Raw genomic sequence first — 26,018 nt, 5'->3', positions numbered from 1 at the left:
GTGAGATGCTGGGAGTGGAAGCGTTGGACGATGCCCAGAGTCAAGCGAGCTATCTGAGAGCTTGCCATGCTAGGGATCCAGTTTGGAAAGAAGGATGTTACAGACACCTTGAATGTAAGATCATACACAGCACCGAGGCAAGCAAAGGCCAGCTCAGAATCTAGAGCTGGCAGTCAGAGGCAGGCGAATATGGAAGACAGAGCTGGTCAAGTCACAGTGAGGCCAGCAAGGAATAGCAGCCAGGCAAGCAAGACTCTGGCAGTAGCTGCAAATGCTATACAGAGAGAAGAACATGCTAGACTTAAAAGAAGTCACTTAGAGGTAGTTATTGCCACCATTGCATGGTGTCTAAATGGGCAGAGTCCAGGCTGGGGGTCCACTGTATTTGGGAAGTACCTAGGGTCTCTTGCAGGATGCTCCATTAGGCTGTGGCAGAAACATCAGAGATACTGCCAGAACAGGAATGGTACATTAGGCAAAGACACATCTTTTTCTTGTTCCCTGTTGCAGGGTCATGTGCCGATTCAGCTGACAAACCTACAGATGCCATCCCATGCCCTGGAGGGTCTCAGGACCCGTGGACCTCCCAAGATTCAGCCACAGCCCTCCAGACAACATTGAGCCTCATTTCCATGACCTCCCCTCGCAATCTGCAGCCTCAGAGGGCAGCTCTGACTCCATCCTTCGTGGAATTCGACATGTCTGTGGAAGGTTATGGGTATGGAGAATTCTTATGTATTTGGAAAATGACTTATTAATTTCCCAGTACCTCTGATAATATATAACACTGGCTACACAATTTTGGCCCCTATTGGTTCTTGTTGCTCAAACAGAGGTGTATTTAAGTAGTTACACCTCTGCCCAATGGAGAACCACAGAGTCTCTATCCTTGGAGGACCAGAGCCCTCTTTTTTCCTACTGTACCTGCTTCTAGAATGTTCTTCATGTTGTCCCATCAGCGCCAACTGTTTTCTGTTCTTGGAACCTCATGGCCTAAGAGGGCATACTGCTGCTGGAGTAGGGTAGAGCAGGGAGATGTCACAGCCCAGACTGCTGATGACATCCAATGACCAGCAATTCCTTCCTATTTCCAGATGCCTCTTTATTCCAACCTTGTCTACGGTCATGGGGTCCAGCACAGAGCATTCCATCTCTGGAGGGACTGGATCAGGTAAGCATCTCCCAAGTCCTTAGGGGACCCTGGCAAAATTCTACCCCACATCTCCAGAAAGCACGAGTCTTTCCTCAGTCTCGAGTTTCTGCGGACGAGGAGACTTCTGCCTACTGCATCTGCTCACGGTCCCTTAGAGCAGCTACCCTATTCATCATGCACTGCCTGGGCTCACTCCACAGCCAGCGCTCAGGTAGCATTGACATCTGTGGAGTAGCTGCCTCTGAGGCTGAGCCATTGCACAGAAGCCCGGAACGGGCTGAAATGGAGCCGTGTATGCTGCAGCTTTCTCTAGATAGGGGTATAAGCTCTGGGATGGGGGGCATCCGGAGGAGGTGAAACCATGGTAGGTGGTTTCTGGGCATCAGCTGTGAGCCTGGCCATGCTTTGTAAAGCCTTTCACTGAACTTATATCACACTGGGCAGCGCAGCGCAAGAGCCCAGACTGACCTAAGGTTCCTGGAGGTTCGTGGCTGGCCTGTCAGTTCAGGACAGACTTCCTCTCTGTGAATGGTCCCAAGTGTGCTAACACGGCTGCAGCAGCTATGCTAGTAGGGACAGTAGTGCCATCGGTATTGCCAACTCTGCTGCAACAAGGACATGGTGCTTCCATGGACCAGGTCATCTCTTCACCTTAGGTTCAGCTGAGCTAGGGTCCTCACCTCCACGGGGCCCCAAGCCTGACTTGAGATCAGTTGCAGAGGCTTAGATATCGATAAGCCTCAGGGACAGTGACTTCTCTGCTCCCTTGGCAAGGCCACATGCCGTGCAGAGGCATGGGGCAGCAGGGCTCCAGGTCTGGGAGCCTCCTTATCCTGACATGAACAGTGAGAAGCACCCAAGTTTGGTGGAGTAGGATTGAGTGCGGAGTGCGGAATAAGCAAGATGCAGAGCTAGTTCCTGGTAGGAGGCCCTGCAGAGTGGAGTCGGAGCTGAGGGGTGTCTGTGTCTCAATCGCTTCCTTGGCAGGACAGAGTGTAAAGCTATGCTTGTGTTCCACCCCCAGGTACCCCTAGGCCGTTCCCTCCACCAGGAGGACTCACCTTCTCCTGCTGGTTTCTCATCAGCCGGCAGGCCACTGTCATGGAGGGCCACCCGCTGCGCTTCCTGACCTTGGTGCGCCACCTGGCCAGGACCGAGCAGCCCTTTATCTGCTTCTCCGTCAGCCTCTGCATGGATGACCTCTCCCTGGTTGTGTCCACAGAAGAGAAAGAGTTTCAGCCCCTGGGTAAGGCCCTGGGTTTCAAGGCCTGTGTGGTCATTGCCTGGGGAATGAGGCTCAGCCACATGTTCTCACACAGATGTACATGGAAACTTGGTGACACCCTGTATCTCTTTATCTTTTTAAATGCTCCCAACTTCTGTACGCGGTGAAAGGTCTATGTCAATATTTGTAGTGTGCCACTCTGGTCTGGGCCTTGCGTGGCTCTAGAGATCATGCTCAATGACCTTCCAGAAAACCAGTTCTGCCCTGACAGGAGGAACACTGTTGGGACTTGGGGTTAGTCATATGGAACACAAACTACATCATTAGGGAAAGGTTTATGAAGAATAGACTCAACTTAGTTGGAGCTGAAGTAGCCCTAGACCTGTCTACGAATGACCCAAATTCAGAGGGCTGACAGCTCTTTCACGTGGCAGGTTGGTAACTCTGGGTGCCTGGAAGCAGTGATCAACCGATGGCTGATCCTGGCTCTGCCCATCAGACTCCAGCATATTCCCAAGCTCGCCTCCCTTAGAGCCAAGCCCAGATACCTCAGCCTGTGCTAAGAGTCACTGCCTCCCAGCTAAGTCTATGGGAAGTCCTGAAAATGGCCACAATCTTAGCACTCAGTCAGACTGCTTGCCTCCTCCCTCTCAGGTCACCTGACAGGTGCCTAACTGAAGCTGTTAGAGCTGACTGTGTGATTGGCCTAAGCTCTCTGCCTTAGGGTAGTAAGTGGGTACAACGACCTGCCTCACAGGGCTGTGGGCGTGTTAGTGAGGTAATGCTGGTAGCCATGTTTAACTAGTGTCTGGTACAGAGGCTGAGCTCAGGGACTGATGGCAGCAGCTATCCCTGCAGGGAGTCTGGTCCACAGACATAAGGCCCACATGGGCTAGCCAGGGGTATCACCCTCGTCACTGCTCTTGGGTCTCTGTAAACATATTGTCTCATGTGAGGTCCACTGTTCTCTTCTGCAGATGTCATGGAGCCTGAAGAGGAGGCTGAGCCCTCTGCAGGGCGCCAACTACAGGTCAGGTGCAGCCAGCTGCTGACTTGTGGCCAGTGGTATCACCTGGCTGTGGTGGTCAGCAAAGAAATGAAGAGGAATTGCACTGTGACCACTTATCTGGATGGACAAGCTATTGGTTCAGCCAAGGTCAATGTCAAAGCCAAGATGTTGCCTTGATATGATCTACTAATTACTCACCTCTCCATTTTTACTTGTTATTTATGTGTATATATGTGTGTGTGTGTGTATGTTTGTGTATATTTATGTATGTATATATACATGTGTGTATCTGCATGTGTGGATACACGTGTGTGTGTGTGTGTGTGTGTGTGTGTGTGTGTGTGATATCCTGATGGACCTTGCATTATGCCTACAAACCAATGAGAAGGAATGTGACATCTCTAGCATGTTGAGTCTTTCTATCCGTGATGATGGTGTATCTCTTCTTTAACATAGATCTCTGAATTTTCTCTTATCAATTTGGAATTTTCAGAATGCAGATCCTGTTCATGTTTTATTAAACACCATTTTTTCCTATGAATAATTGTGAAAGGATTTGGTTTCACTGTTAGTTTATAGATATGCAGTTGATTTTTGTATTGGTTGGATACCCTGTGACTCTGATGCGCTCAGTAGTTCCGGGAGATTAAAAATATTCATGGGCACACCATCTGCAGAGAGAAGCCTTTTCTTTCTTCTTTTTGAACCATTCAGCAGTAATTATTGTAAGTACATGCAACTATTAATGTTCCAATAATGGACTTAGTGAAATGTTCTTAGTGCAATGACTGGGCCAAGGAAGCTGGACTTCTATGTTTCTTGATATTTCTTGTCAAATTTATTTCCAACAGTAGCATTGAAGTGCCACTCCCCTCCACATCTACACTTTCTGGGTGTTCTGCTGTGTGCTTCCCAGATTTGAGAGCCATCTTTCTGACTTTTTAGATAAAATAAAATTTTATTTTGGTGTGGGAAATGAGCTTCTAACATTGTATCATCACATACAACTTTGATGGCTCTGGGGTAAGTGCTGCTCTTGTTTCAACAGATGCTGTATGTCCAGGCCTTACCAGGGACTTTCCTTTCAATGGACCCATCTTCATTTGTGGATGTTTATGGCTATATTGGGACCCCTAGAATTTGGAAACAGAAGTCGTCACTAATCTGGCGTCTTGGCCCCTCATACTTCTTTGAAGAAGACATATCAATGGATGCGTTAGCCCTTATTATCAAACTTGGCCCGAGGTACTGTGGCAACTTTCAGGCTGTGCACCTTCAAGGTACGGAGTGTTTTGATTTAGAACGGTTCTGCTCGTATAAGTTTTTAAGTGGGTACCCAGTTATTTATAGCATATTTATAAAGAATAAACTCAGTAGAGGTCAATCATTAGGAGAGGCCTTTGTAATTGGAGCATTATATATTTACAACCCAAGAGAAACTGTCACAGAAGAGGAAATGACAATAGCCTTTAGATTTCAACTTCTCAGTGCCTAATGGAGGAGGGTAGGTGAGTAATACTCTCGGCAAGGAAAGGGAGGGGGGAATGGGATAAATAAGTTACATTCCTTTTAATGAAGACGCTTTTTAACTAAAGTATACTGTTGTCTTCAATTATTAAACAGGCAGACAGCATCCCCATTTTCTTTATTGATTGTTGGCTGTTCAAGCAGGGAGCTTGCTCTCTGAGCTCTGCCAGGTCCAGGGGGTCAGTTCCCATCTGGAAATAAAGACAAATGCATCCGCGTTTGAAGGCCTTATGTGTGGCCACGGCGACTGAGTGCTGCTGAGTGCTTCAGTTTCCAGGACCAGGTCTGGTGTGGCCTTCATTTCCTGTGGCCAGCGACATTGACCAGAGCCACTGGCTCAGGTCTGGAGCCCAAGGTTCACTGACTTTGTAGTCATACAGCGTTCCTCTAGTAAGGGTTTGCTGTCAGTCACCAGAGGACCAGAATAGGCATGCCAAGTGGGATGTTCACAGTAGCCATGCAGTGCTCAAAGTCTTAGGTCTGTCAGTCCCATGCCCTTTCTCTTTCAGACAAAGTTGCTTAGCCACTTGGAAGTGAAGCGAAAGCTTTGATAGATGTTTCTATTCTTCTTAATTTCATACCTACAGCACCTTCATTTTCTAGAAGAGTCCACCTTGAAAGGTTGCCATCTGTTTATTTGTTGCTAATGTTTTGTTTGTTTTTGTCCTTATAGGGTCACACTATGTAGACCAGGTTGGCCTCAAACTCATAGACATCCATCCACCTGCCCCTGCTTCCCGAGTGCTGGGATTAAAGGTCTGCCTCACCACACTTGGTTCCAATCTCATTCTTATATTAGAAACCAGAGAAGCATAGCTGGAGTAAAACTTTTGACACACAGATATACAAAATGTAGCAACATGCAGACACCCGCCCAGCGACCGCTTTAATGTGTGGCGGTGGGCATTAATGGTCAAAGGGTCAGTTTCTTTCTCTGTAAAGGGAACTGACTAGAGATATGCTGTCCTAGGAGAAGGCTCGGATGGTGAAGCCACACCCCTCATTGCGGAGGAAAGGGTTTCCTTTGGCCTTCACGTGTCCAGCTCTTCTATCACCAGCATAATGAACATCAGAAACACCTACAACGAGGTGGACAGCCGCCTAATCGCCAAGGAGGTACAGCATTGCATGACCCTGCCTCCCTCTTCTCCACTGCGAACTTCACTGTGTGGTTTTCGTTGGCTTCCAGGGCTTCAGTTACTATCCTGTGCTTGTCCATTCATGGATGGACAGACAGGCACACGCCATACTTCTCGCCTCATTTGCTAGGACTAAGCCTTTTTAAAATTGTTTAAAGAGGAATATGTGTGCCCTTCCCGATGACAGACTCAGAACTCTTTCAATATCATTTTGATTTTGGAAACCCTACTACTGATCTTTGCTTTGAACACTAGTGACCTTACAGAACAACAAGCACATGCATGTGTAAAGAAAGATGCTATGCGCCTCACCATTTCCTAATCCCTGCATAAATATCTCTGTTGAGTTCGGCGCTAAGGATTATTGGTTGGTTGGTTTATATTCTCTTCACTCTAATGGGCAGAGGGCCCCAGGGGTCAGGATCGAGACCCTGGCATGCACCAAAGTTGTATTTTCCTGCATATCCTGATTACAGAAGGCAGGATTCCTCCCCTTCTGGGTCTCTGGAATCAGTAGTAGCAATGGGGCTTTGCAGATCCTGAGCTGAGATAGTCTTTGTTCTTGGTTTTTTGAGACAGGGTTTCTCTGTGCAGCCTTGGGTGTCCTGGAACTCACTCTGTAGACCAGGCTGGCCTTGAACCAAAGAGACCAGCCTGTCTCTGCCTCCAGAGTGCTGGGATTAAAGGAGTGTGCCACCACCACCACCCAGCTTGATAAGGCCTTGGTAGTGCTGCTTCGCTGTTGTCCCTGGGTTCCTCCTACCCACGGCCTCCTCTTTGTGAGAAGACAGGGTATACAGATTGTGTGCTTACAGCTGACTCACTTGCCATTGCCCCACAAATGAGGAATGGGACAGTGATCCCACACTTCAGCTTCAGTCCCCAATAATGGCTAATCCTCCACTAATTGTCACACATGTCACCAGCCTTGGGCGTTGAGGTGTCAATCTTCTAGGTCTCTTGAACCCTTCTCTCGCAGGGGTTTTGTGGCACTGATTGTTGTCACCTCCTCTAGATGAATATTGCATCCCGTGACAATGCCACGCCTGTGTTCTTGCTGAGAAACTGTGCTGGCCACCTCTCAGGGTCTCTTCGGACTCTCGGTGCTGTTGCCGTGGGCCACTTAGGTAGGTCAAGCAACAGACTCTACTTCGGGAAGGAGGGCTTGTGCATGCTAGAACTCTGGGGGTGGGAGACAAGATGGAGTGTCCTGGGGAGGTCTTGTGAGGAGGGCCAGAGTTGAGAACAAGCGTAGCCAGAGAGTGACCAAGGAGTGAAGCCCAGCTCAGCTTGCTGCTTCCTAACTGACGAACTCAACTACCCCCTCTCCCCCCGCCGCCGCCACACACCCACACTGGTACCCCTGGACCACAGGACCCTTGCTCTGGAGCACAGTGTGGCCTGTGAGCAGGAGCTGTGGCTATATTAGAGTGAAAATAACAGACATATTGCCAAGACTTCTGGAGCTCCAATCTCTCTTCCCAGCCCTCTCCTCCTGTACGTGGGCAGAGAGAGGCACAGGCGGCGGCCAGGAGTCCTGCAGTGTAGGATTGCTATAACATACTGATGACATGTCCTTTTTGGCTCCCTCAGGGGTGAGGGTGTTCCACTCCAGCCCTGCCGCTAGCAGCCTGGACTACATTGGAGGACCTGCTATCCTCTTGGGCCTCATCTCCCTGGCAACAGATGATCACACCATGTATGCAGCCATGAAAGTCCTGCACTCGGTTCTGACCAGTAACGCCATGTGTGACTACCTGATGCAGCACATCTGTGGGTACCAGGTAATCCCACCCTCACAGCTGACCCTCACAGCCTGGCCCTGCAGCTTCTCAAAGAGGTGTCAACCACAGGATGGGCTTCTCTTGTCCCAGTAGCATTACAGCGGGTCTGGAGTGACTTCTGGGAAAGAGAATCCCAGCTAGTTGTGCATCCCTCGTGACCTTGGCCACCCAAGCCAATAGATTGCTCAGCCGTTCATTGACAGAAGTGCCGAGGTGACAGCTGCAAGGAACTCTGTCTGGGCCAGCTTGCTCTCTTGTCTGCTAAGTAGCATTCTCCTCGATGATTCCAGAATCGCCTAGGATGCCTCATTCTGCCTCCCTCACACTGGCTGAGTCCAGATTATAGACCCAGACTAATTTGAAATCCTGCCCCTTCTTCTAACTTGCTGTTTAACCTTGAAAAACAATTTACTTCTGCCTCAGTTTCTCCACCTATAAAATCCACATCATCCCTCCTGCCTCTTGAGGATTGAAGGATTTCATACAAACGAAGGACTTCGATTAAGCCTGACCAAGAGTCAGGGCTCAGCAAATATTTTCTGCTTTGAGTTCTTAACCTCCTTGTGATGCTATTTTCTCATGTGTAAAACAGAACCACTAGAAGATATAGAGATGGGGTTGGGTGTAACAGGACTACTAGCAGATACGGAGATGGGGATGGTTATAACAGGACTACTAGAAGATACAGAGATGAGGATGGTTATAATAGGATGACTAGTAGATATAGTGATGGGGTTGGCTGTAACAGAACTACTAGTAGATATAGAGATGAGGATAACTGTAACAGGACTACTAGAAGATACAGAGGTGAGGATGGTTATAATAGGATGACTAGTAGATATAGTGATGGGGTTGGCTGTAACAGGACTACTAGTAGATATAGAGATGAGGATAACTGTAACAGGACTACTAGAAGATACAGAGGTGGGGATGATTGTGCCTATGGACATACGTGGGGAACTTAGAAGAGTGCCCATTCAGAAAAGTCGCTGCAGACATGTTCATGACATTGTTATGACTCTGCAATTGAGAAGGTTTGATGCGGATCTTTCCCTCCAGTTACCCCTAGCTGGGTCGGATGGTAACTTTGAGAGGAAGCATAGAGAGGTCTTATTTGGGGGAAGAAGGATGTCAAATTGAAGATGTGTCAAGAAAAAAAAAAGATCAGAAGAGAGTGAAAATTGTCACTTATTTGCTGACCATGAGCAGTGTTTTCAGAAGGCATGTTGGAAGAGCAACAGGGATTTCTTGGGGTAACAGGGACAGAGAGTGAGCTTTGTCAGAACCAGAAGTTAGAGACTGAATTATGTACAGTGATCTGAGTTCTGAAGGGATAGGTGATGGCTCAGATGTTAGCAGGTGAACCGGTAGCCTGATTTTTATGACGCCAAGCTCTTGAGGACACAAGGGAAGCCTCTTCCTTAGCTCTGCAATGCATTTTTAGAAACAAGGGCCTTGTTGTCTTCATCCTGGAGTGGATGCTATGCCTTGCTCACCTTCTGGCATAATAGCAGGACACAGCCAGGGGCTGCAGCCTGAGCAAAGCTGTGCGATCAGATGTGGACATGTGGCTGGCTTCCTGATGATGTTGCAGCACCCATGAGAGCCCATGGTGATGAATGCATAGATCCAGTGAGAGATGAGGAAAAGCGTGGAGAAATGAGGGGCGGGGGATGAGGGGGAAGCAGAGGTCCCTGTGAGAGGTCACATCTCCAATAGCCAGTAAGACGGGCATAGAAAGGGAAGGTGCCACAGAACTTGGTGCAGGTGAGTCTTGTGAGAATATGGAATGAAGGAAGGCCATTCCAGAGAGAGGGGGTGTGGCCTGGAGCAGGGGTGCTGTGGGAACTAACGGTGATGGGAGAAAAAGGTCCAGCGACTCATCTAGGAATCCCACAGTGCGTCTCTCCTTTCCAGATCTTAGCCTTTCTCCTGAGGAAGAAGACAGCCTTCCTAAACCACCGCATCTTCCAGCTGATCCTCTCAGTGGCTGGCACTGCAGAGCTGGGCTTCCGACCGTCTGCTGTCACTAACACGTGTGTCTTCCAGCATGTGCTCTGCAATTTTGAGGTAAACTGGAGACTGATGCATGGGCCCTCAGGGGTATGTGTGTGTATGAGAATAAAACACAGTAAGAAAGCCTGGCATCTCATCTTCTTTCATAATCATATTGATAGTAGCTGGGAAAAATCATAACAGCTTTCGAGCTCATAGACCTGGGTTTATAGTTTAGCCCTGGTATCTCTGACGAGTGTAGCCTTGGCCTTGGGATGCTTCTTGATTACTCTGACCTCGTTATTACTTTTCTTTTGAGATAAAGTCTTGGTATGTAACACGGGCTGACATTGAACCCATGATCTTCCTGCCTCAGCCCATCTAGTGCTGGGATCCCAAGCAGGTATCTTTATGCCCTGATTCATTATGGTTAGTTATGAAACCAAGATTATCATTTCTTCCTTGCAAACTGGCATAAGGGTTACATCTGATAGTGTCTTGGAAAGGCTTTTAAAGCCATGAAGCACAATCTGATATGAAGATTAAAGATAATATCCCAGTCCCTTTGCATGGTGCTTTGTTGTTCCAAGTATTCTTTTAAAGAATGACCTGAGAGGTGCACCTAGAGACTCTGAGGACAAATGGAAAGATCAACAGACCTCTGGATGGATCAATCCATCCCAAGTAACCTTTATTGAGTGTCCATGGCACCCAGGTGCTGTCTATATCCTGAAGATGCCATAATGCCCAAGACCCAGGCCTTCTTCACGACCAGAAGGAACGAGAAGACACTTTGACGCCCCCCCCCCCCCCCATCTGCCCAGTACCACAGAGAGTCAGACACAGGGTTTCTGCGGAGTGAAGTCCCGTTATACTTTAGGGACCAGGAATCCTGGGCCATGTTTGCAGAGTTTGGTGGGAAAAGGCTTTGTCAATAGAGGGCATATTTGCAAACATTCCAGCATGAGAGCAACCCTGGGAGAGGTGGTTGATGGAGATGTCCTTGATGAGAATCCAGACTCACAGTGAGGCACTAGGCGATGGGAGAGATGCTTGGGATTCCCCTTAGGGATGGCCTCCGTGCCTGCTCAGTGTCAGGGTATTAGCCTGACTCCAGAGCGGTAAACCTATCGGCAATCCCAGTCTCAGACTCAGCAGACCCTGCTACACCCATGCCTTGGTCTTAACAGAAGACCGTTCTGTCTTCCAGCTCTGGACAAACACTGCAGATAACCTGGAGCTTGCTCTCTTTTCCCACCTCCTGGAGATCCTTCAGTCATCAAGGTTGGCTGGGTTTCAGTAGCCCGGGGGTTGGAACGAATGTCTTTCATTGTGTTGGGACTTTGTCTTTAAACAAATAGGAGGGGCTAAGGGGACAGGACAACCAGTGGTCCAGTATCTGTATCGTCTGCAACCTTCCAGTATGCTGGGTCCTCATCTTGCCCTGCGGAGCAGTGAGAAGCTTTTTCTCCTCTGACAGACAGACCTCGGGAAAACAGTGCTGGGGAATAGAGATCTACAGCCTAAGGACTAGCCCTGAGTTGGACAAATTAGGTCTCAGCTAGTGGCGAGATGGCCTGCAGAAGATATAGCTGCTCTGGGCCCTGAGCTGCTCTCTGTCATTGCTTCTTTAACTGACCTCTCCAAGTCACTTGGAAACAGCCACTTGGAGGTTCCAATGGCAGAAATGAAACCCCAGAACTTCTGAGGAAGACAAAATGCAGGGAGGAGGGGGACTGGAAACGGAGAGGCTGGAGGAAGTAGTCAAGAAGTTCATTAGCATCTGTTAAGTGGAGGGTGCATAGCCTGAAGGATGTTAGGGTACCACTTACGTACCTCCCATTGCCCCTCTTGACCTTGGTTCAGTGTGCACTGCTTCACTTGGGCAGACGTTCTTCTGTGGCAGCCAAACGGCTGTGGGACACCTCCTTGGCTCTTCCTCTTTGCTGGGCACCCTCCATGGGCTTTACTCCATAGTCCTAGGGCAGTAATGAGTCCTGATGGGCCACTGTGGTCTCGTGGCCAGCCTGAGAGCATGGCTTTGCCTTTCCAGAAGCTGAAGAGTATTAGTGAGGCCTTACAGCAAACACAAAAGGGCTGTGGCGGGAGAAAGGGGCAGCAGAGCTGTGGACTATCCCTCTGCCTGCGACCTAGTAACCGCTAATGTCGTCCTTCTCATGAATGTGTTTATAAATAGAGTTTTCATTCAAACTCCTATGACTGACTCTCTGCCTCGGTAGCCCCAGCTTTTGGGTGGAAGGTTTGGGGTCTTTCCTGTCACATAGTTCTGTGATCTCTTCCCATTTGTGTCTGGGATACAAAATTCTGCAGAACTGAAGATGCTAATGCCAACAAGAATGGGCCAAAGGAGCACCCCCCCCCACACACACACACCCATCCACCTCCCCACCCTCCACATTCTCTACTTTCTGTACCTGTTGTCTAAGTAACAGACATTGCCCCTGTGGCTCTTGTCTTTAGAGTAGAACTTACTGGAAATAAGATCATGATTATCCTGAGGAGGGGTGTGGGCACTTGAATTCCATCTCTTTCCTCTGGCTCATCCACTTTGTGGTTTAGGGTGGGCAGGAAGATCAGGCATGCAGACGGGCTCTGCAGGTCGCTGCTGCTTCTGCTGCTTGTTGGGAAGTGCTCTTGGGTCACATGTGTGTCTGTTGTCTTTGTTCTGGGTTTTCTGAGGCCAGCATTAGCTCTCCCTGAGGCTCAGAACTCAAGTCAGTAATTGGGGTTGTCTTTAAAGGCGGTTTCCCGGGATGGGAAGGGACAATCAGCACATGCTCCAGCAACTCTGACACTTGGCAGACACATACCTGATGGGCGTCTTCTATCATCTTGACTAGTTGCCAGGAGAACACTGGAGTCAGAGGGCCATGGAACAAGCCTAGCTTGGAAAACCATTTTAGCAGAAACAGAGAGAAGTTGGTTCATTCTGGCCAAAGCTTTTAATGACTCTCTCCTGGGCTCACCAGGGAAGGACCCAGGAATGCTGAAGTAGCCCACCAGGCACAGCTGGTACCCAAACTCATATTCCTCTTCAATGAACCAAGCCTGGCCCTGTCCAAGGTCTCCACCATCATCGCCATTCTGGGCTGTCAACTGAAGGGCCACTTTAACATCCAGGACTTACTCAGGTACTTGAACAAGCTCCTGGGAGTGGTGGTGGTACAGTACAGGTGGAAGAGCCTGGAAGTATTTTACAAGGGAATAAGCCTACCCCCATCCCCGTACTTAACAAAACCTAGGCCTTTGTAGAGATCTGTAGCCAGGGAGGAGCATTGGGACAAGAGTGGATTTGCTTATTCAGGGTGGAAGAGACTGATTTCCCAGCCTCAAGTAGTCACACACCCATCCCAAGGACTCAGAATCATCCATTCCCACAGTCACCCTTAGCAGCAATGGCCCCTGTGTCTACCTGCTCTGAGTTCCCTCAGGATGGTCAGACGGTTCCATATCCCATCCTTTCTTCTTCGCTCCTATCTGAAAAGCTGACCTGAAAGAACCAGAGTTAACTTCTTTGCCCAATCCTGATAGATTTAGAGATTTAGAAATCTCTAGAAACTTTGTGCTGATCCCAGCAAAATCCCGTTTCCCTCAGACTTTCACTAGAAGCCCCACTCGAGTGGATCATGTAGCGAGCACTTACCACAAACCCAGCGGGCACAGCTGAGAGCCCTGCCTAAGTGCTCTCCGTCTCTTGCTGCACAGGGTCGGACTGTTTGTCGTATACACCCTCAAACCTTCGTCAGAGAACGAGAGGCAGAGCTGCCTGGATGGAGCCCAGGACCCCTCCGCACCTGGTGAGAGCCCCTTCTTCAGGTGCCAAAGCATCAGATGACCCTCAGGGCACCCAAAGCACACACTGGGGACCACCTTGCATGAAAATGAGCTGTGGGAAAGAAGGGGAAACACCCACAGCTATGATGGCAAAACAGTGGCTGAGGAAGCTACATTTAATAATTCTGGTTACACAGTCCACCAAGTCATATATTCCTGCCTCAAACCCTGCACTGGTTTCCAAGGCCCACAGCATGAACAATTCCCTGTCTAGGCTTCCTTTACGTGCTAGCCTCAGGCTCCTTTCCTGGTTGAAACTCATGGTCCCTCAGTATCCCAAGGAGCCTCAACCTGGCCCTCTGAAGCGCTACATATAGCTTTGTATGAGGGGACAACCTCTGTTCATACTGGGGGCGTGCTGTCTCTCCAGGAATGCCACCCCTGCCCGCCCCATCCCACACCTCCTCTGATAGACTGGTCATTTCCTGTCCTACAGGCTTTATTTTTGAAGTCCAAGGGCTTTTTATAATATATAGTCTGTGATGTTTTTGTTTTCGGAGATGGGTTTTTCCGTGTAGACCTGGCTGTCCTGGACCTCACGCTAGCCTCAAACTTACAGATATCCACCTGTCTCTGCCTCCTGATTAAAGGTGTGTGCCACAACTGCCCAGCTTTTGAGAGAGAGTCTCACTGTGTAGCATAGCTCTGATTGGCCTGGAACTCCCTAGCTAGACCAGGCTGCCATGGACTCACAGAGATCGCCCACCTATGCCTCTCTGCTGCTGGGATTAAAGATGGCCATGGCCATGCCTGTTATGAGTCTTCTATTTAAAGCCTTGTTAAATGTCATGAGCTTGTCCTTTAGAGCTTTTCTGATGCTTGAAGAGTCAGGTTGCTTCTCGCTGAAAGGTATTTTTGACCTTATCATCTTAAAGATTTTTCCCCAAGAGTAAACAACATTGAATCTACCTCCAAGAACATATTCCAAAACTCTTTTCAAGTGTCTCGTGGAAGTCTAGAATTCAGTGCCAAGATTTTGAGCCCTATCTGTGCTCAATTTCTAAGTAAACTATGTGTTTGATGAATACAATTGCTTGCTGTAGCAAATATTATGTCTCTTTACATCTGTTTGCTCTCAAATCTGAATTTTCTTTTTTTCCCTTCTTTAGCTGGAAGCCAAACATCTGGAAAGGCAATCTGGCTTAGAAACCAGTTGCTGGAGATGCTGTTTGGTGTAATATCTTCCCCCCAACTTCATCTGTCCTCTGAGTGAGTACCCGGGAAGAGTGATTTGGCTTGGGGTTGCCTCACGCAGGGTAGGGTGTTAAAACCTTTTCTTAATGAAAAGCATCTCCAAGCCTGCTTGCTGCACTGTGTCCTCACTAGTCAGAATGAAAATAATATTCTCTCCACCCAATAAACCAGACCTTGCCCTGAGAGGTACTGATGTACTGTTCCATGGGCGCAGAGAACTAGAAACTGATTTGAAATCATTTCAACAAATCCTTTTGTCACCATCGTATCCTATAATGGCTATTGTTTTGGCAGTTGTAACCACTGTTGTCTTTGATGTCTTATGCTTGGCAGACAACAGAACAGAGAAACGGTTAGCCTAAATAACATCTATCAGAGAGAAGGTTTGCCAAATTCTTGTGCTGTTCACTTAGCAGTTTAGTTAGCTCTTCCAACTTGGATAAAAAGAAATATCTGCCTTCAATTAACTGTCAGAATAATGTTTAATCACAAGGCTGAGTATATTAATTTTCCTATTGCCTGCCTGAGACTCTGTAGTCCTTCTCTTAGCAACTATTTGTTGAGTACCTACTGTATACCAGAATACTGTATACAGTATACTATTCCTGGCTCGTAGGATGCAGCCTTAAACCAGCCATTCCGTGGTTTTGCTCTTTCTTTGAGTTTAGGAGTCAGTAGGTGTATTTGGTGGTGTCGTGGAGAGGAACACCGCAGCACAGAAACTGCAAATAGTGGCTAATCACTTTCAGTTTGGGGATGGAGAGGTGACTTAGTGGGTAAAGCACTTGCTTTGTAAGCATGGAAACCTGAGTTTGGATCCTTGGCTCTCACAAGCAGTTGCATGTTGTGTGTCCATAGCTCCAGTGTTGGGGAGCGTAGTGGAGGCACATGGGTCCCAGGCAGTCACTGGGCAGTTAGTCCACTGAACTGGTGATCTCCAGATTCAGTGAGAGACCCTGGTACCAAGAATAAGCTGGAGCATGATAGAAGAAGATTCTCACATCAACTTGTAGTCTTCATACATGTATGCACACACATAAACACACCACACATGTGCATATAACACCCACATACATACAATGACACAATGCATATCACATACACACATTCATACACCAAACATGCATGCATACACCACACATGTACACACATGCATTCAATATACATGCATATAGCATACACATATATACACATGCATACGCCTTCATACAACACACATGTATACACACATACAACACACATGGATACAACACGTGTGCATACAGCACACACATGCATATACACATGCATGCAGCATATACGCATGTATATACACATGCATACAACACACATGTACACATACCACATATGCATACATGCACACATGACACAAATTTATGTGCGTACACACATACACACACTAAAGCCAATCTCTTAGTCTACAAATCTATACATTCCTATACATCCTTAGAATCAGAACACAATCTGGAAAGTGTCTTAGAGATGAGTGAGTCCAGCCCTTTCCCTTCCTGTCCCTTCTTCTTCTCTTTGGGTCTTTCTTTCTTTCTTTTCTTTTCTATTTTTTGGATTTTTTGGGACAGGGTTTCTCCGTAGTTTTTGGTTCCTGTCCTGGAACTAGCTCTTGTAGACCAGGCTGGCCTCGAACTCATAGATATCCACCTGCCTCTGCCTCCTGAGTGCTGGGATTAAAGGCGTGTGCCACCACCGCCCGGCTCCTCTTCTCTTTGGAAGAGTCTCTGTCTTGTGTGGTTCTCACACATCTGCACTCTGAAAACTCGACTGGAGTTTTGACTCTTTCCCCAAGGCCCTGAGGAGTTTCCATGACCTTTGTGTGTCTCCTTCTACTCATTGTGAGAGTGAAAAGGGCAGTTTTCACAGAGGGACAGAGTGAGGATAAAGTGAATTACCAGGTAATTCTGAGAAGGGTGCCTAAGATATCATGAAGATCTATAAGCTAATTCTCATCGCTATCTTCACCACCACTTTCCCCACCATGACTATCCTTGCTAGCGTCATCATGGTCCCCACCATTACATCATCACCATCATCATCTATAGTACCATTACGTTCATCACTATTATCTGTATCGTCATTGAGTGAAATGGCTTAGCACACTAGGAGCCCCTTCAATGCCACCCAGTTAGAAAGCAGCAAAGGCAATACAAAGAGAGGCAGTTTCTTCATATCTAGTCCAGTATTAGATCATGTTGGTAGCCACCAGCCGTCCCCTCAGCATGCCTACTGTGGCAGCTGATGCTGAGAGCCTGTCCTGCACAGACGGATCTCTCTATAACTCAATGGCTAGGGCTTTTGCTCTCTATTATCATTTCTAGACAGGCTTCTGACCTCCCTGCCGTCCAGTTCCCTCTAGCAGATCTAAGCACAGCATTTGAAAGCCCATGTTTGGAAGTGACAGTTCATCACAGCTAACCACTGGACATTTACGATCAGCTTTGACTAGAGACAGACGTAAATAAAAGTGTGTTTAGATTACTATGCTGTTGGCAATGAAGCGAGATGGGAGAATATGAACAGCAGCGAGTAGGGCTGCAAGGAGCACACTCATCTTCAGGCCTGTACTTAGTTCCCAGTTGCCCTGAGACGCTCTGGTTGCTTGCATCACACTGTTAAAGGATAAATCTGTGGTGCAATGACCATGCCAACCTTTTATCATATTCCTTAGAAATATAATCCATACTCCATATGCAATGGCCAAGCATTGCCTTACTTCCCTATGTGGGGTGACTTGTGAGGCCACATTTGTCTTTCAGGGCATGCTTCTTGTTCATGGGATGAGAGATGACCTCTTGTAATGTATTGCCTCTTTAGGACAAAGGAACAGGTGTTTCTGAACCTGGGACCCGACTGGTTCCTGCTGCTCCTACAGGGTCACCTGCATCCCAGCACCACCACGCTGGCATTGAAGCTGCTGCTGTACTTTCTGTCGAACCCTTCTCTTCGTGGGCGATTTAGAGATGGCCTGTCTGCTGGGTGCTGGGTGGAGTGCAGCATGGAGGGTGTGGACATTGTGATGGGTGAGTGTGGCTGCCTCCAGGAAACCACCATCATTTTGTCCTGGATATGAGCGAAGATCAGCCTTACCCCACCCTGCCCATTTAGGGCCTGTGTAGCTCTGTCCCCAAGGCCTGCTTCCTTAGACTGACTTTGCTGAATGCTTATTAGCTCTTGCAAGCTGCCATCTGCTCCTCAAATCGCCTTGTCTCTTTATACACTGGGTGCATTGCTGGACGCCTCTGCTGGTGGATGCAAATTCATCCTTCATGTCACAGCTCAATACCACTTCCCCCAAGACAGGAGTGGACAAACATGATTTAGGAAGAGATTGGAAAACATCTCTTTGCTTCTATATAACATCTCTCCGATGCCCGTCACAATTCATAGACACATACCAATTTATATGAATGGCTTGATGCCTGTTGTTCCCACTACACTGTCTGCTGCATATGTACCTGGAATCTGTACATCTTTTTGAAGTGTAATAGCTCTTTTGCCAAGTACAGAGCTGCCTTGTTGCTTTCTGCACAATTGGAATTTAGTATCTGCTTTTGATGAATGAATAGGTGTATGAGTGAGTGGATAAATGGGTAGATGGATGAATGAGGGGATGAGCATGTGTGTGAAAGAGTGATGAATGGATAGATGAATGGGTAGATGGGTGAATGAAGGGATGATCATGTGTATTAATGAGTGGATGGATGGATGGATGGATACATGAATGGATAGATGGATGAATAAAGGGATGGACATGTATATGAGTGAGTGGATGGATGGATAGATGAATGGGTAGGTGGATGAGTTGAGGGATGATCATGAAGCATTTTCCTTTGCTCTTGTAGATGAAACATGTTCTGTCACAGTGCTTCTGTGAGGTGGCCAGTGTGTGTGCTTTGACTCTGTAGTAGTATCTGTTCTTATCCGACTCTTATGCCTCCCCTACCTAATCAACAGACAACCTGAAGAGCCGCCCTGCAGTGCCTGACCAGAGCCCCTGCCTGCTTCCTGGGTTCCAGGTCTTGAATGACTTTCTGGCCTACCATGTCTTTATTCCGGAAGTGTACCTCATTGTGTCCTCCTTCTTCCTCCAGACACCACTCACAGAGCTGACTGATGGACCCAGAGTATGTTCTGGGTACACCCCAGGGGAGGAGGGCCATACTTGGTTTTTCTGATTCTGTATGATTATGGCTGTTCCCTAAGATTCTCTATCCCTCTACTTCTTCCTATTGGAACTATGTCTGACGTTTTTCATTCCTTGCACCTCCTAGATAGCTTTCAGATTCCCGCTTATTAGCTTTAGAGCCTTTTGTCGGGGGGAGGGCAGTTGTGGTTTTTTGAGACTGTGTTTCTCTATGTAACAGTCCTGGTTGTCTCACAACTTGTTTTTTAGATCAGGTTGGTCTTGAACTCACAGAGATAACCTGCCTCTACCTCCTGAGTGCTGGGATTAAAGGCTTGCACCACTACCACCCAGTGTTTGATTTTCTTGCTCCCTTTTTTTCTAGTGACTTTCTTGGCTCCCACCATCTCTCTTATACTATGTGATGTGATCAATCTAATATTTCTCTTCCTGGACATGGCTAGGGAAGTTAAAGGACTCTAGACTGGCCATGCCCCAGTGCCCCACCTTAGGTCTCAGCTCTGTTCATCACAGATGCTCCCACCCCAGTGTCACTAGGAGACGAAGCTTTTGTTTTTCTGTAGTCCTGAGTGGCTCACCCTATACAGCATTTTTCTTCTCTTTCATTTAGTTTTTCCTTTTTTATTGACTCCTCCCCCATAGACCATAAGCAAGTTCAACTATGTCCCGCTTAGACCAGAAGTTGCTCCTTAATTCATACTGTTGGCTTACTCCTGCCCCATTTCTCACGTTTGCTAATTCCTTTGCTAAATTTCCCCAAAGAAGAGCCCACACCCACTACATCATCTCACCATCCATCCACTCTTACTCATATTTGGTACGAGCTTTTCTGGGCTTTTATTTCTATGAGGTGGATGTAGACCCCAGCCAGCACTAGGACTCCTTCAGTTTGGTGACTTGGCTAAACTTTCCACCTGGCTTCAACTTACCTGCTCTTCCTACTGTCACTCTGCTGGGTCATGGCTACAAGACAGCTATTCTGTGCTCACCTGTCATGTGTCTACCTGTGGTGCCCTTGCTCCTTTCTCCCACTGTCACCTGCCACTTCTGACAGCTCTCGACAAGTCCTCCTTGTGCCCCATTGTACCTTACATAGCAGCATTGACCTTACATTAGGGGGTGCTGCCTCCCAAAACCCCGAAAAAGCAGGGACCAAATGTGACCTGTAGCTCATCTTCCTGGGTCCCTGATGAATGGCAGGACTGGAAATCACTTCTTAGCCTTTAGTTGCATTGTTCTGAACTGAATTGAAATGGAAAAAGACATGGCTAGGACATTCAGCCCATTACCTAATCCCATATTTTATGGATTGGATCTACATCTTGATAGACACAAATAGTATGTCTATCACTTCAGCACAAGGTTCTGAATATGCTGTGTTAAGTTCAATGAGACCCAGCATTTTGATTTCTCTCTGTATTATGGGAAGCAAACATCTAAGGGTCTAAGACCCGGAAGAGACACTTTACATATTCTATTTCACTTGATATTTAAACAATCCCATGGGAGCAGATAATGTGAGCTTTCATTTCATAGAGAAGGAAATTGAACCACCAAGAGGCTGAGTAGCTTGTCTGAGCTATTAAAAGGGCAGTGGCAGGTCTCCTGAGTCTACGCCCTGATCCCTCTCTGCTCTTTCCCTGAACCTTGGCATCCTTCTTGTCTTCTATGAGTTCATTTATCATGCCCACTGTACTTGGTTGGGACATTGAGTATTTTCAAGATTAGAGCCCAGGGCCGTGAGCATTCCAGACACATGCTGCTCCCTGTTCTACACCCTGAGCCCTGAAGAGCTCAACTTGCTGCAAGTTGCTGGGAGATGTAGCACCCCCAGAGTTGTGCGTTTCTATGAAGGTTTCATAAGAGCTAATGAACTAGCCTATTTTTTGTCCTCTTACGTTTTTCCTACTGGGGACCCCTGGGAAATACAATGCACTGTGATAAAACTCACCACCTTAGTGGACAGCCTTATGATTCTTCCTCCTCTACCAGGAGAGCTTAGACTCAATGCTTCAGTGGCTTCTACAGAAATATCACCAGCAAGAAGTCCTCCAGGCGGGGCTGTGCACAGAAGGTGCTCTGTTGCTACTGGGAATGATAAAAGCCATCATGAGCCAGGTGAGACCTGTTCCCCACACAATATACTAGAAGGTTCCAAGGGGAAGGAGTTTAGAAGGGCCAACTTATTTTGTTCCGGAAGCTTCCCAGTAATGCTGGTGTTATTAATCCATTCTCTGTTACACAGAAGAATGCCTGTGACTGTAATTTACAAGGGATTGAGGCTGAGTTAGCTCAAAGATATGAATCATGGGATGTCCATGAGTGTAGTACCAGCACCTGCTTGGCATGTGGCACAGGAACCACTTGTTTTTGACCATCAAGGCTCATGAGCAATGGGGAGGAGGGGTTATTTTAGATGTGGAGGCAACTGTGACCAGGGAAGGCTATTCGTTCTGGGAACAGGACTGACCAACGTCAAGCTATTTCAGCAAGGACTTGGGTAAGAGGCTGAGAAAGTCAATTTCATTCTGCAGAAACCAAGCCTGACAAGAGGCTTGTTGTGTGAGGAAACATCACTGTTTTTGTTAAAATCGTATATAATTATCATCTTTCACATACAAACAAAATAGAAACATGAACCTAAAAGTCATCTGACACCCCCTCACCTAGGCATGGCCACTGTGAACTGTAGAGGAATAGTCTGGCACCTTTGGAAGTCATACAATGTCCTTCTAGAGGATAGAATCACATAACAAGTTTCCTTTTATTTCTCCAATGTTTTGTGAACGTATTTTTATATCAATAAAGTAGAAAATGTAAGACTTATGCATGTATAGAGTAGGTGTGTCCATAATACATGCATATTGTGTTACTTGGTTTTGGCTCACTTAGAGCCTGCATTGGTGGTTAGGAGGCTGCCTTATAGCTTTGGGGCTGTGATGTCTGTTCACGGCAGGAGTGCATGAGAGTGAAGCTACACCCTTCACGGTCAGAAAGCAGAGACGATCCTCACATCCAACAATCCCCTTTTGGGCTGCATTCCCAATGACTCAAGTTTGTGAAGTTTCCAACGCCTTTAACAGTGCCAATCCTTTAACACACGGGCCCCTGAGGGACATAGGAGCTCCAGATGGGGACTGGTCTCTTCTAACTTACTTTCTGGATGATTGTTTCCACTTTCGTACTCTCAATTCTGAGTTCATGCTTTCTTTCTACCAGTTTTTCTATTTTTTTTTAAGAACCTGGGTTTATTTTGAGAACACTATCTTGGATATATTGATCAGTATGCCAATTTATTTATATCAGTTTCTAAGACTGTTATATTTGACATCTTCAATTGTTATTTCCCAGAATTCCTGTGGTTATGTGTTTAAAGATCTCTTGGTTCCCAATTTCCATGTGGCTGAGTGTATGTACACACACACACACACACAGACACACACACATATGCACACACACATGCACACATATATTTACAGTTTTGTCTTTTCTAAATTTACTCATTCTACTGGAAGACTAATATGTAATTAATTTTTGGAATATCTGAGATGTATATTTTCTGTTTGTAGCATGGGAAATCTGTTGTCTACCAAGAGTAATGATAGACACTCATGTAAAACAAAAAAACAAAAACAACAACAACAACAAAGAAGTTGTAGAATGTGCTGAGGGAAATGAAAGGCCAAATGTTTTCAATGCATTAGCAAACACATTGACTCCACATATTAAGGATATTAGTTTGATATATACGTAACAGAGACAAAGCCACTCAGCGACTGATCTAACACTAAAAGTGCCTGCTTTGAAAGTAACATTTGCCAGTTTCAGTAGATAAGATTTTACACAGGGCAAACATTTAAAGGGATGCAGGGCAAAGTCCGCAATTTAAACACAAGAAAAACGCTAAAAGCTAGCTCTGAAACAGTTTTATTTTATTTTCAGTTAGAAAATTTCTTTGTTTGCTATCACACCCTTGCCAAGTAGTGCTATAGATCAGCTTGCCTGTTCTTGATCTTAGCATAAATGGAAACACAGGGCATATATTCTTCACCTGGCTTTCACTCACCGTCATGTTCCAGGACCCACTCCCATGGTTGTGAAGGTCATGGTTTTCACTGCTGAGGATTATCCTATAGAAGATAATCACTACTGATGCTGAGATCTTGCCATTTTGAAGTACCATGAATGATGCTGTTGCAAGCCTGTAGCATGTGTGTTTTGGCAGAGGCACACATTCTTTTCTGTTGGAAATGTACTTAGGAGGGAAGTTATGGGTTATAAGCTTACTTTGTTCTATAGTGCCAAATTGTTCTCCAAGGTGGAAGAGCCAATGTGTGTGCTCACCAGGTCTTACTCTGGGCTGGCTCTGGCTGCTGTATGTCCTTGACATGTTTTTTCCATTGTTAGGTTTGGTGGTGGGTTTGTTTTTCATTTTGCTGTGTGGGACAGTCGACAACAATGTCTCCACTGTGGGTATGTCAGAACTGAAGCTGTGGGGGTTAATTCACCCAAGCAGAGTCCCTGGCTGCAGGGCAGCAAAGGCACATGTCCTCAGCATTAGTGCCATATGCCCTGAGCTTTAGGGATCTCCGTTGAGTGGCAGAAAAAAACTCCAAGTTCCTCTTCCAAAAGCCCAAGTCTTGCATATGTGTATCTGACCTCATCTTCCAGCTGCTTCTGTGTTTACCCCAGGCCAGTCACTTGAAAATACCCACATGGCTACACTTTCTCATTTTATTCTCATGGCAACAATCTTCCAAAATGGGCCTAGCATGGTTCTCAGTTGACAGAACTGGAACCCACCGTGCAGGGAGGGTAAGATTCACTCCCAAAGACACAGCGTTAAGTGGTAGAGGAAAGGCTCCATCTGGAGGGAGCCCTGGGAACTCTTTTCTCCGCATTCACTTCTAAACCCAACATTGTAGAACTAACAGGAGACCCAGATGCAGGCTGTTGCGGGGAGTTCCTCCCTGCCTATCTGCTCCAGCCCACCTCCAACTCACATGGGGCCTAGGTGTGTGATTTCAGGGGCCTCCCATGTCTTGCTTATCCCTTCCCCATACACTAGATTTTAGTTTTCCAGCATGAGGCACAGTCCAGACCTTCTGGAGCACAGGCCATTCCCACCCAAGCCCACCAGGTCAGCACCAGCGGGCAGTCTGCTGGGGAAATAAGGAATCCAGTATGAGAGGGTCTGCTGCTGAACAATCAAGGCTATCAAAGGAAGGGCACCAGTGTCTACATAGGAGTCATCTGTCATAGGTGGAGTGTTGATTCTGCATTGGTGGAACTATACAGGGAATGGGCATAAGCATGAGGCTGATCAATTTGAAGTTCCAGGTGTCTGTTCAGAATAGCAAGACCCCAGACAATGGTTGGATGTTCCAGCTGGGGCATACGTTGGCTTCTAGATGGGCAGCTGCACACATTAGACAAGGGAACTGGGGTCCAGAAAGACACAGGGGTTGGTCAGGACCCAGGTAGTGGAGGCTCATTCGTGTAGCCTGGACCAGAGAAGAGATCACATTGTGGGAAGAAACTCATGTCCAGATACGGCACCGGGGACCAACTCACTACAGCACAGAACTCCTGGCTCCTGGTTGGCAGGGCTAGGTCTCTTAAAGCCCTGCTCAGTTAAGGTGGGCCCCAGTGTGGGTCAGGGTGGAGTCTCTAGTGGGGAAATTGGCTCTGGGCTGAATAAGGCTGGGCTGAGCACTGACAGGCATATTCTCCCGAGTCCAGTATGCTAAGTCTACTAGAGCAGGGATAGTGTGGGGACCCAGAAGCCCCTAGCACACCTCCTCAACTCACTCTTGAATTTCACCTACTGGGTGGTCTTTGGTGGAGTGGACCTCCCCAGGCCTATGTGTCCAACTGCAAAACAGAGGTAAACGTGGAACCTATTCCCTAAAGGTTTGGGGTACGTGAAGGGTTGTGTGTGAAACACTTAGAACAATGTCCACACCTGTTCTCTAAGCAGTGCCTGCTGCTGCTCAGCCTGTAATATGGAGTCTCTGGAAGGTGTCCCCCCGGATTCCAGCTCCTTCGTTTCTCACACAGCTCCCCTGCCCCTGTCATGCTGCTGTATGCTGTGTCACAGGCCATGACTCACAGAGTGTGTCCTCAGCCCCCTGCAGGTTCAGGAGATAGTGCCTGGGAGCGAACCTTCCCCAGGAGTATTCTTCAGTTCCTCGGCCTGGTGCAACGCTCCTACCCCCAGGACCCAGCATGGAGGACCCCTGACTTCCTTCAGACCTTGGCCATCATCACTTTTCCCCTGGAAGCCCAGAAGGTAGGACTTGCCTTGTTCTGAGGCCTCAGAGTGAGCAGCTATGAACAGCATCACCCTTCACGGGTGAAGGACTGAGTACCTCCCTGCCTCCCAAAGTTAAAATGCACGTTAAGCATCTTGACTAGACACTGAATAAACAATGTGGGTCATTTCCCTTCTCTTAGCTGAGGTGCAGCTCAAGGTCAAGTTCAGCTCCAGAGTCCAGTTTTTTGTCTGTCTTTTTTATTTGTTAGAAACCTCAATACTGAGATATTTGAACATAGTTCAAGTTCAAATATATATGGAATGTATACCACCCTGGCATTGGGAAACTAATATCCCATGCCAGGAACCTCTTGTCATCTATCTGTGCCACAGACAGGGAGTAGGTGATGCCATTGTTTTGCCGTCCACCTTCTGTTTTTAGCACTGTTTGTGTCTTTGCGCCCCTTGGGCTTGATCCAGGTTTTTTTCTGGGCAGTAGATTTGTGAGGGCCCAGCTCAGAGCCAGATGGATCAAGAAGAGTGAGGATACAGGACTCACTGGGAGGTGAGGAGAGGAGGTCTTGAATATTGACTGCTGTAAGGTTAGAGCTGAGGCTTTGGGAAGATGTGTGAGTTTGAGGCGCAAAAGCAGTCCCGGGAGGTCAAAGGTGGGTGCCTCAGAGCTGTGTGGGAGCAGGTGAGTCAAAAGCCTTGGGGAGGAG

General features: G+C 47.3%; 1 protein-coding gene across 1 annotated transcript in view; it reads left to right on the top strand.

Annotated features, from left to right (window-relative positions):
* Positions 1-26,018, top strand: part of Wdfy4 (WDFY family member 4) — a 202,373-nt gene that overhangs the window by 53,127 nt on the left and 123,228 nt on the right. Inside the window, exons 15-31 of the mRNA XM_041662791.1 lie at positions 529-718; positions 1,095-1,171; positions 2,178-2,399; positions 3,356-3,534; positions 4,436-4,667; positions 5,885-6,030; positions 7,069-7,180; positions 7,647-7,837; positions 9,755-9,907; positions 11,043-11,116; positions 12,823-12,984; positions 13,559-13,650; positions 14,797-14,896; positions 17,711-17,916; positions 18,851-19,020; positions 21,033-21,158; positions 25,168-25,332. Of these exons, the coding sequence (XP_041518725.1) occupies positions 529-718; positions 1,095-1,171; positions 2,178-2,399; positions 3,356-3,534; positions 4,436-4,667; positions 5,885-6,030; positions 7,069-7,180; positions 7,647-7,837; positions 9,755-9,907; positions 11,043-11,116; positions 12,823-12,984; positions 13,559-13,650; positions 14,797-14,896; positions 17,711-17,916; positions 18,851-19,020; positions 21,033-21,158; positions 25,168-25,332 (2,597 nt within the window). The remainder of the gene's footprint in view (positions 1-528; positions 719-1,094; positions 1,172-2,177; positions 2,400-3,355; positions 3,535-4,435; positions 4,668-5,884; positions 6,031-7,068; positions 7,181-7,646; positions 7,838-9,754; positions 9,908-11,042; positions 11,117-12,822; positions 12,985-13,558; positions 13,651-14,796; positions 14,897-17,710; positions 17,917-18,850; positions 19,021-21,032; positions 21,159-25,167; positions 25,333-26,018) is intronic.

This window comes from Microtus oregoni, unplaced genomic scaffold (genome assembly GCF_018167655.1).
Source record: "Microtus oregoni isolate MIOR12 unplaced genomic scaffold, Mior012 000013F_ref0000133, whole genome shotgun sequence".
Taxonomy (NCBI): Eukaryota; Metazoa; Chordata; class Mammalia; order Rodentia; family Cricetidae; genus Microtus; species Microtus oregoni.
This window is presented reverse-complemented; position numbering and strand designations above follow the sequence as displayed.